General features: G+C 36.2%; 2 protein-coding genes across 2 annotated transcripts; both read left to right on the top strand.

Moving 5' to 3' along the window:
- The first annotated feature begins 3660 nt into the window (after positions 1 to 3660).
- On the top strand, positions 3661 to 7919 carry LOC110939678 (deubiquitinase DESI2). The gene is made up of 4 exons (XM_022181250.2): positions 3661 to 3988; positions 5488 to 5749; positions 5819 to 5886; positions 7508 to 7919. The coding sequence occupies exons 1-4, from the start codon at positions 3854 to 3856 to the stop codon at positions 7772 to 7774; spliced, it is 732 nt and encodes a 243-aa protein (XP_022036942.1). The 5' UTR covers positions 3661 to 3853; the 3' UTR covers positions 7775 to 7919.
- A 623-nt stretch (positions 7920 to 8542) lies between these two features.
- LOC110939679 (probable polygalacturonase) lies at positions 8543 to 11265 on the top strand. Its single transcript, XM_022181251.2, has 6 exons — positions 8543 to 8745; positions 8826 to 9155; positions 9517 to 9622; positions 9732 to 9906; positions 9991 to 10061; positions 10426 to 11265. The coding sequence occupies exons 1-6, from the start codon at positions 8713 to 8715 to the stop codon at positions 11121 to 11123; spliced, it is 1413 nt and encodes a 470-aa protein (XP_022036943.1). The 5' UTR covers positions 8543 to 8712; the 3' UTR covers positions 11124 to 11265.
- The last annotated feature ends 428 nt before the right edge of the window (positions 11266 to 11693 follow it).

Genomic DNA, 11693 nt, shown 5'->3' with positions numbered 1-11693 from the left:
TTGAAAATCATTTTGATGAAACTAACAGTTACCTCATTGAGATATAAAACTTTTAATAATTTTGTTTTGGTAGCAGCAACGCCCCGTCAGCGATGCTCTACAGGGGTGAAATCGAAAAATTAGGTGATACCTAACCTGTTAGGAGGACTGGAACTGTTATGCTTTTTAACCCACCAGAAATAGTCTCTAAAAACCAAAAACTCCGATGCTTCTCTTCAACGGTTTAACCCACCAAAAACAATAATCTGCAAATTAGGGCTACGGTTACCGAATAGAATAGCATAGAATATTATAATGTTAAGAAAACCATACTAATTCAAAAAATGAAGAACATTCATAGATTGATCCCGGAACCTTAATCTTAAAGACTGCTTCAAAAAATCGAACCACATGTATCACATAGATTGAAGAACTGGTGTCACGCCGGTACATGAGGAGTGTGTTTCTGGACGCCATTGAGTGTGAGTTCAACACAGAAGTCATAAATTGAAGATGATGAAGGGATGACGAAGTGAAGATGGAGAATCGCCTTGATTAGGGGAGGAACAACTTGTGCGGCCAATCTAGGGTTTCTTCAGCTACGTTTCTTTAGGGTTGTGAAAGAAAATGAGGAAAAAGGAAATATAAAGGATCCATTATCCATCATGCTTGACCCATATTCCGACCCGAATTAATCCGGATCCCGCGTCAAAGAAAAGTGGACGGGATTTTCCCGCCAAAAAGTAAAATTTAGAGGCCTCCTAGCTTGACACATCAGCAAAAATTAACACATTTATTATATATAATAGATTACTTTTAAGTTCAAGACCCTCCTTGAATGTTCATAACATCAAGTGTAGTGGTGAACACTTAGAGGTGCCTAAATGGAAGACTTGTTCTTCCTACCTCCTACATGAATTCTATGATACTTAAGATGTTCCTAAATGGAGGATTCATCCTCCTACTTCATGCTTGACATATTTGACATATTACATATTACATAACTTATATATATTACCTAAGTAATCCACCTTTGATAATGACATAATGGTCACTTGTTAAAGAGTTTGGTTACATCATCTAAACACTATGTGTTAAAATATGATTACTTTCATATGATTATGTTCATACGTTTTAACCTCCAAATCTTTAATCTATCGTTATCCTCCAATACTTATACGTCTTTGTTTCTTCGTGTAGAAGGACTTGGTGTTCCAACCTCCCACAACAACTCACTCGCGGATTCACAAGTAGAAAGCTTGCAAAACTGTGAGTATACTCGAAACCCCCTTTTTATGTTTACCACTTTTGGGGTGTAACATGTTAAATTATAAAATCACACTTAAACTTTAATCTTTATACTTGCACGAAACAATCCAAATACATGAATGCTATGTTGTGATACTTGATGCTTATACTTGGGTGATTCTTATATGATACTATAGTCATTAGCTTTGTATGAGCCTCGATTTAACATGTATAGCGCTATAGGAGTAACGCACCACTCGTGAACGAGAGGTTATGTTGAATTATATCATTTTTGCGTAAACAAAGGGTTGACTAGAAATATTGCATGCCTGGTATGATGATCTTGTATGAACTAAGTTGTCATGTGGATTCGTTTTACACTTTTTAAACTTATACTTATACTTATTCTTAAACTTGTATACTCGCCTTTGCTTTTGCATTGAACTTTATTTTAAACATGTTACAGGTTGAGGATTGATGATGCTATGAAACGGATTAGCATTGATGCCTAGATACTCACTTAGACGTTTAGGTTTAAAGTGTTGTATCAATTTTGTTATTGTTATGTCATGAACATGTTGTTATTTGAATTTTCCTTGTAATGTTTGACAATTTGATTATGAAATGAAAATGGTTGATTTAAATATTGTCACAAATAGTGTTATGAAGTCTCTTGCAATCTCGAACTAGTCCTACTCCGATGATTCCGCCATTGGTTGGGGTGTGACATCAGACATTATGCCTAATGAGCTAGGCATAACTAAAGAGTCCAGAAGTATGCCTACTGAGTTAGACAGTGTGCCTAGTAAACCGGGCATAACTAGTGAGTCAGACATTTTGCCTAGTGAGCCAGGCATGATGCCTAGCGAGCCAGACATAACTAGTGAGTCAGGCCTTTTGCCTAGTGAGCCAGGCATGATTCCTAGCGAGCCAGGCATTTCGCCCAGACGAACCCAGTTGGTTTTCTTTTCGATTTTTCCCACTTATTAACATAAAAACTGATCGTAAAAACCGGTGGCGAACCAATACCAGGAACGCTAAAAGTCGGTAGCGAATTGGTACTTAAAATCTTTCGGTTCGGGAAATTCGGTACCGGTATCCAGTACCATTTGCTCATCTCTGACCACGGGTTTCATACGAACAACATCATTAACATACAATTTTTTTGGTTGATTTTCTTTCGGTTATGTTTTGGTGTTTTTTTCTACATTTTTTTTCTTGTCAGCGATTCTGTACGCAACGCGCTCGCAGTGATTTAAAAATACATATAAATACACACTAAATAACAAAAAAAAGTTTGCCGGAACTAAGCGACGGTAATCCTAGTTTAGGGATTGATACTCACCCTATTGGGGCACCCGACGGAGAAAGTCTAAAATATAGTTTATTAAACTAAAGTTGACCTCATTATAGAGTAACAAAACTGCCATTACAAGCTGTCTGTCCAAAATAATCCACAAAAATATCATAAAAAAATATCACATTTCCTTTACGGCAGCCAGACATTAGGTCCTCATGACTCCCCAAACTTTAAGAAGTTAAAAAAAAAAATAAAAGTAATAATAATAATAAAAATAAAAGTGATATTTATATCCCTGTGATTTATACATTCTTGACGTTTCAGGCTAAATTTTAAAATTGTATCACTTTTTTCTCATTAACTAATATTCTTGAAACGTGTTATCTCAGTTTAAGAAACTAACTACAGTTAAATAACACATCTATCTCAAGGGTAACATTGTCATTTTACATAGTGCCTCTAAGTGGTTCGAAGGTTTTACAAACCCTCCACTATGCACCAACCTCTAGCCCAGGGGCGGATCCAACCCATATTTATGGGTTCCCAGGAACCCGGTGCGTTTGGAAAAAACGAAAAAAATAACGAGAACTTTGTAGAATTTAGAAAAAAAATTAATGAGAATTAAAGAAAATTTACTAAAAGGAACCAATTAGAATAAAATTCTGCATCCTTCTCTCTTGCCACTCCAAATCACTATGTAAAATGACCATCATTTTACCCCTAAGTCAACTAGGGTTAATTTTTTTAGATTGAAATAACACATTTTGAGAATGTTAGAAAGGAAAATAGTACAATTTTGAAATTTAACCGGAAATAACAAAAGTGAACAAATTGTACTAGTAATAATAATTAGGGATGAGCAAATCCCGATTCCGTCCCGATCCTGAAAATCCCGATCCCGAATTTCGTCAAAACTGGGTACCGATACCGATACCAAAATATGTCGGTACGGTATAGTATCGGTACGGTAGCGGTATATGAAGGTAAAATTCGGTATTTTACCGATACCGAAAATACCAAAAAGTGGATACCAATTTCAGTACCGAAAAAATTCGATACGATATTTTCGTGATCGGTACGGTATCGATGCTCATCCCTAATTCAATAATAGTAGTGAAATGAAATACCCAGCTATAGATACATACATATCTCGTGCCATACCGACATCCAAAACGAAAACCTCCACCACGATCTAACCATAATTCACAACTCACTCACTCTTGTAATCATCAATCCACTTCAATTGCCGATTCTGAAACCCGATAACAATTGATTTTAATTCTCGACCAGGTTAGGGTTTGCAGAAAGAAGATATTAGTTGTGGAGATGACGGAGGTGATCCTCCACATATACGATGTGACCAACAGTGATTCCGAGAAGACTAACAACACCATTGTTCAGATCAACAAGATTTTCAAAGACGGTATTGGCCTCGGTGGCATCTTCCACAGTGCCGTACAGGTTCTTCTTCTTTCTAGGGTTTCACTTTCACTTTTTCTTCATTTCTTTTGTATTTTGCTTCTTATATTTCAACTGCTTTCTTTGTTCATTAATTTAATCTTTGTATTGGTACTGAATTTTAACTTGTGAATATATTTTGTTGAATTGTGTATTTTTAGGTCAAAATGTTGTGAATATTATTTTGTTGAATTGTGTTTTTTTAGGTCAAAATTGGTCAAAGTTAATGTTTGTAGCGGACTAGTGTGTAAAATAACATCGTGATTCGGGACGGAGAAATTACGAAAGGTTTGCTTGAGATGTGCAAAACATACGAGAGAGGCGCGACTTCTGGTTGTAAATAAAGCGTATTTGGTTGTAATTTGTAAATAGAGAAATGTATGATATTTACGGATGCAAGATGGAGGCCGAATCGGGTTATAAGTCTTTTTTAAGTCGGTTTAGAGTTTAAACTAGGGCTGCAAACGAACCAAACGTTTGGTGAACTGTTCGGCGGGAAATTCGTTTGTGTTTGTTCGTTTATTAAACAAACGAATACAAACAAGAAATTTTGTTTGTTTAGTTAAATGAACGAACATGAACAGAGGCCGTGTTCGTTCATTTATGTCCGTGAATGTTCGGTAACATGTTTAGTTGTTTTTGATAGTTCATTAGTGTTTTTAGTTTTTATATTTTATTTAGAGTTAAATGCCATTTTAGTCCCTGTGGTTTGGGTCATTTTTTCATTTTAGTCCAAATAGTTTCAAACATTGCCATTTTAATCCACTGGGTTAACTTCATCCATTTTTCTGTTATTGAGAAGGGCAATTCGGCCATATAAAATGACCAAATTCCCTCGTTAAATAGAAAAAATTGATGAAGTTAACCCAGTGGACTAAAATGACAACGTTTGAAACTATTTGGACTAAAATGGCAACGTTTGAAACCTTTCGACTAAAATGGCAACGTTTCAAACCTTTCGACTAACCTGGCAAAATAGCCAAACCACAGGGACTAAAATGGCATTTAACTCTTTTATTTAAACACTTCAAAATTCCGACAATAAAATATTTAATAAGTGTCGGTGTATTATATATTCTGTTCATGAACGTTTTGTGTTCGTTTGTTTCTATTTGTGTTCATCAACGTTCGTTTTTGTTTGTTGCCTAAAATTAACAAACAAACACGAACAAGTTCATTTCCTTAACAAACAAACAAACACAAACATAAAATCTTGTTCGGTAAGTGTTCATGAACATTTAGTGAACACATATATTTCTTAACAAACAAACACGAACAAATAGGTTTATGTACTTCAAATAAGTTATTAATTGTTTAGTTTGAATTTCAAATAAGTTAGGATGTGTATGGGTTTATTTTTTTAGGTTATTTAATGGGTTTGAGTCTTAGTAGGTTTAGGATTTGGTCTTTATAAATAGGTTTATGTACTTCATTTATTTGTGTGGTGATTTCTGATTTGGTTTATAATAAAACTAAGCAGGTGTATGGTTTATGTGTTGCAGGTTTATGGAGAAGATGAATGGTCATTCGGGTTTTGTGAAGAGGGAAGTGGAGTTTTTAACTGCCCGTTTGGAAGAAATCCTATGTACACGTATCGAGAGTCGATTGTTCTTGGGAACACATACCTTACTAAATCCAAGGTGAATCAGATCCTCAGGGAACTAAGTAGAGAATGGCCCGGTGACTGTTACGACTTGCTTTCGAAGAACTGCAATCACTTCTGTGATGAGTTTTGTGAAAGACTCGGTGTCCCCAAACTTCCAGGTGATTCCTGTTTTCTGTTTGTTTTAAATTTTGATTAATTGTTAATTGTAAAATGTTGTTATGTTACAGGCTGGGTGAATAGGTTTGCTAATGCTGGTGACACTGCTGTCGAGATAGCTGGAACAACTGCTTATCGGGTGCGCTTTTTTTTCTTCTTTGTTATTGTTTCGCAGCATGACCCATATAAAGAATGGGTTGAATTGGGCAAAAAGAATTTGCATATAGGCAAATTGGAAAATAATAATCCCATCTTTCTGAAATTGGCTGATAATAATCCCAAGTCAGTTATTAGCCAATAATAATCCGACCTCGTCCAATTTTTTTGTAAAATAGACCGCCGTTAAAATAAGCTTAACGGAGTTAAATTTTTTTCCGAATTACAAACCGATGTTTTAGGGCTTTTGATCAGAACCAGGATACAAGTCGATTGATGTAAAACTTACCTCGAAATTGTGTTCGAAATGGCTTGAATTTTGTTAATTGGAAGTTAAACACCCGAATTGAAGCACCGTTTTCGTGGGTTGGGGGCAGTATTTTGAGGTAAGTTTTACATCAATCGACTCGTATCCTCGTTCTGATCAAAAGCCCTAAAACATCGGTTTGTAATTCGGAAAAAAACTTAACTCCGTTAAGCTATATTAACGGCAGACTATTTTACAAAAAAATTGGACGAGGTCGGATTATTATTGGCTAATAACTGACTTGGGATTATTGTCGGCCAATTTCAGAAAGATGGGATTATTATTTTCCAATTTGCCTTTGCATATAAGGTGTTCATATGGGTAACTCTAGTTTTACGACGGGTTAAAACGGTTACTTCTATAAAACCTGTACAAGGACTCTTTTCAACCCGTGTTCATTTTGGTCACAACCTGGTTTGACCTGAATCAATTTGATACTTTTATAAAACAGCTTGTTTTGAACCCAACACAATTTGACCCGTTACCCAACACAACATGACATGACGCCCCGTTTTGCCAGGCTTACTAAAAATTACAAGCTCGTTTTGGGTCGTTAGTAGAGATTTGTGTCCATTTCGGTTGTGTTTTATCCGAAATAGGTCAAATTTAAAAGAGAATGTGTCAAATGGGTTGATGATCACATGCAGCCTAATCTTTTTATTAAAAGATAGAGTAAAGTACACGGATAGTCCTTATGGTTTTTCAAAATTTTGGATTTGGTCTCTAGCTTTCTAAAAGTACACAGATGGTCCCCCGTGGTTCGCACTTTGTAACGCATTTAGTCCCCAACTTTTGCCAAAAGTACATAGATGGTCCCTGTGGTTTGCACTTTGTAACGCATTTAGTCCATACCTTGGACCCATGGGCGTAGGATAATAGGGGCGGGAGAGGGCGGCCGACCCGCCGAACTTTTCGTTCAGTAGTGGGTAGTATGTAGTTTTCGTATAGAAATTTTTAGATATATACGTTTTTGACCTCCCTGGTTTTATAGAAATATTTTGGTATATACGTTTTCGACCCCCCGGTCGGAAATCTCAAGCTTCGCCACTGCTTGGACCTACGGAAACCCTTAGATTTGTTGGTCGGGGACTAAATGTGTTACAAACTGCAATCCATAGGGAAAGCTAGGGACCAAATCCAAAATTTTAGAAAACCACAGGACTATTCGTGTACTTTACTCTAAAAGATATAGATTTATCTTAAGAACATTGTTTTGTAAATAAACGACTCATTAAATATCTATGTATAAGTTTATTTGATTAAATCGGTTTTCTTTATTCCTTTTGTATGAATATAGTTCAGACAAGCTAAAACGGAGATTGTGACCGCTAGCAAAGTGGCATATCAGTTCCTTGCCGGGATTGCTTCAAACACCGCTGCAGCGGTGGCTCCAGATTCCCCTAGCGGCGGCTCAAGTAAAGGCGGCACCGCCAGCCCCGGTTTTCAACAACCTGCTTGGTTTAAAAACCTTGTGGCTGCTGGTGCAAAACCATCAAGTAGTGGTGCAGTTGATAATGGAGATGAGGACATTACTCACAATTTGTCGGCTGACATACCGCGATGAGCTAGATGCTCGGAATCTAAAGCTGTTATGTAAAACCTTTGTTGTTTCGTAGACTGTTATTAGATGGTTTGTTATATCTGACATTTTGTAGCCTCATATTTGTTTTTCTTTTATACTGTATCTAGATCTTATGTGGGTTATATCATTTTTATTGCTAATAATCAAAATGTTCATAGCCCATTTCTTCTAAAGTTTTAGGGGCTGTTTGGCAATATCTGAATGGTTAATGGTTAAGTGCTGAACTAGTAAGAGGTCTGAAACATTAAGTGCTGAACCAGTAAGAGCTTTGAACCATTAAGAGCCTGTATAATGCTTAACCGTTCAGAGGCAAATGTCTGACCAATTCAGATTAGAGGTCTTAACCATTCAGACTCTGTATAATGCTTAACCATTCAGAGGCAAACGTCTGAAGCATTCAGATATCTGCTCGTGAAACAAACAGTGAACCATTAAGTGTTGAACCAGTAAGAGGTCTGAATCAATAAGAGCCTCGTTAAGAGGTAAACAAACAGCCCCGTAGTTCACATTTCTCTACTAAAAGACTTTTAACACACAAAAAAGAGAAAAAAGTGATGTAAGTAGAGGCGCACAAAATAACCGGTTAATTAGCATAAATAAAAGTATCATGTTACTTAATAACCGATTTAGGAATAAGCTTTAAGTTAAGATAGTTTAACCTATTTATATGTTTGAAATGATGTAATACTTTTAACATATGGATAATTTGAGTTTTATGAAACATTTTGTTGTTTTTTTAAAAATTAAAATACAGTTAATTAATAAGCATAAATAAAAGTATCATGTTTGTTTATGGACGAAAAATTGGTGGACAAACAACCTAGGAAAAATGTATGTTATTATTTTAGTAATTCATGCATTTTATAAGCCTTTTGCACTATAAATCCCCTGCATCTAGTACTCTTTTATCATAGGCAAAAATGGCATTCTATCATCAATCAACACTTTCTACTGTATGCATCATCTTCAATAACTTTCATTTAATTTTGTCACATTTCTTGCTTTTTCTAATTATTTGAATCTTCATGTGTAGCATTTGGTTGCGAGATGGTTGGTTCTTGGATTAATAGCGCTTTCTGTCGTTGAATGCCGGAGGAATTTGTTGTTTGAATCTTACGCAACCTATGCAGCCATCAACTGCCGTAAGCATACCGCGTTTTTGACAGATTTTGGTGGCATTAGTGACGGAAAAACATCAAATACCGCAGTTTTTCAAGCCGCGGTTCAGAACCTCAGTCAAGTTGCGGATGATGGCGGAGCACAGCTTATCGTGCCCCCCGGAAGATGGCTCACAGGAAGCTTTAACCTCACCAGCCATTTCACCTTGTTCATTCAATTCGGTGCGGTTATTCTTGCTTCTCAGGTATGATATATAAGTAATATAACGAGTTTGGATACATTTTACTTTTTGTTTTCAGTTACGGGTTAGTCACTGACTAAGATAGCGAGTTATGTGTAAGTTCACAAAATCGAAGATATCAGTCCAGCATTTTGTCTTGTAGTGCATTTAACTGCTACAAGACAAAATTGTACAACTGGTCTGATATCTTCGGTATTGTCAACTATGACTGAGTCTTTACTTTAGATAGCGACTAACCCGTAATTTAATAAAAAGACCCAATTTGTCATTATGCATTTCGTAAATAATCCATTTTTGAAAAAAAAATACTTAATAATAAGGAAATAAAATCGTTTGAACCATCAACGGTTTTCGGCTTGATCAGGATGCCGGAGAGTATCCGCTTGTCGAATCGTTACCTTCTTATGGTCCAGGAGGAAGATTTAGCAGTCTGATAGGTGGATCACACCTCACTGATGTTGTGGTTACAGGTATATCTATATTTTTTACAACTTTAAACCTATATTGTTACATTCATTTTTAACATTTTTGGAAGACAATAATTGGTTTGTTTTAAGATATGTTGTTTTGTTGTTGAAGGTGACAATGGCACGATTGACGGGCAAGGTTCGGTATGGTGGAAAAAGTTCAACAGAAAGAAGTTAAGGAACACAAGACCGTACCTTATCGAACTAATGTACTCGAACCAAGTCCAGATTTCCAAACTCATATTGATTGACTCGCCTTCATGGTTTGTTCATCCTGTTTACAGCAGGTCAACCCGTCAACCAGTTTTAAAACGTTTTGTATAAAAATCTTTATCTCAGAATCTAAAACCAAACTTTTTATTTATGTACAGTGATATTATTATTCAAGATCTAACCATTCGTGCACCCGTAGATTCTTCTAATACGAATGGAATCATTCCAGGTTTGAATACATTTTCTCTTACGTGTTTTAAAGTGTTTTACAGACAAACCGTGAAAACCGTATAAATACATACATATATATATATATATAAGACGATTATATAACCACATAACTACATTTAGCCGTCAGTTATTCCATACGGGTTGAAAACAAATCAACTTTTAAAAATCTATGGGTAAAGATACTGGTCGGGTCGAGAGTGGCTGAGTGCACCCACTAATACTTTCTTGTCAGTTTTATATGAAATCTATAAATGATTATAACATCAGATATGATGAAACAATATTCTATTAAATGTAATAAAACATAAAATGGGTCATGTACCAGATAATTTAATTTCTTTTTTTTTTTCATTTTTGGGCAGATTCTTGTAACAATGTAAAGATTCAAGATGTTAATGTGGTGTCCGGTGACGATTGTGTAGCCGTGAAAAGCGGGTGGGATGAATACGGGATTAAATTCGGGGTGCCTACCGAACAAATGATCATAAGAAGACTAACTTGTAATTCCCCCAACGGTTCAGTGATCGCACTAGGAAGTGAGATGTCGGGTGGCATAAAAAACATTAGAGCCGAAGACATCACGGCTATTAATTCTCAATCCGGGGTCAGAATTAAAACCTCTCCCGGAAGGGGTGCATACATTACTGACATATTTGTGGATGGAATGAATCTACAAGCAATTGATTCCGTTTTTTGGACCACTGGGTCCTATGGGGAGCACCCGGATCTAGGTTTTGACTCCAAGGCACTCCCCGTAGTTGACCGGATTAATTACAGAAATGTAGTGGCTGAAGATGTGAAGATGGCGGGGAATATGAGCGGCATAGATGGTAATCCGTTCACTGGATTTTGTTTATCAAATGTTACCATTGGGTTTGGTACGCAACAAGATAATCGGTTATGGAATTGTACGGGTGTATCCGGAGTTTCGAGTAATGTGAAACCCGAACCATGTGATGTTTTAGCGGATAAAGGTCCGAGTGATTGCGAGTATCCACCGGATCCGGTGCCAATTGATGTCCTTGAGTTGAACACTTGTTCTTTTAGTACTATAGGCTAAATGTTGAAACTAATTTGTGTTTAAAGTTGTAATTGATACACATGTTGTGTCATGTGTGACATTGTTCTCCCTTGACTAGGTTTATTGAAGTGTATGGATGTAATCATAAGTTTTGAATTTCATTTGTGTACTTGTGAACTTAGGATAATATTTCTCACACTTTTTTTTTTCTCTCCGTAACTTACATTAAACAATTTGTGCAAATTAATGACTTTTTTTTTATTAATTAAGATCTAGCAACGAGCTAGAGCAACGAACGTGAAGAAGGAAGAACTCAGGAGCAGAGGGCATGTAGTTTTGTAGCAGATGAAGGGGTGGAAATACAGATCACCACACACGTGTATGAAGCACAGCCATATAACCCAATTATTTTTGAAAAACACCCAAAGCCATATGTACAACATATGCACAAACTTGTTGCTTCTTTATATTGGTTTTAATATTGCGTAAAGTTCAAATACATAGTCTTGTAAAAATAGAAAGTCATAGAAAATGTATCAATCAGATTCCGATTAAACTAATTCAAATGACATTGTAACCGTCTCGTCGAACTCTACGATCTTAGATTTT

Source organism: Helianthus annuus, chromosome 13, assembly GCF_002127325.2.
Source record: "Helianthus annuus cultivar XRQ/B chromosome 13, HanXRQr2.0-SUNRISE, whole genome shotgun sequence".
In the NCBI taxonomy this organism is placed as follows: Eukaryota; Viridiplantae; Streptophyta; class Magnoliopsida; order Asterales; family Asteraceae; genus Helianthus; species Helianthus annuus.
The sequence above is the reverse complement of the archived record's forward strand: the minus strand, read 5'-3'. Positions and strand labels throughout refer to the sequence as shown.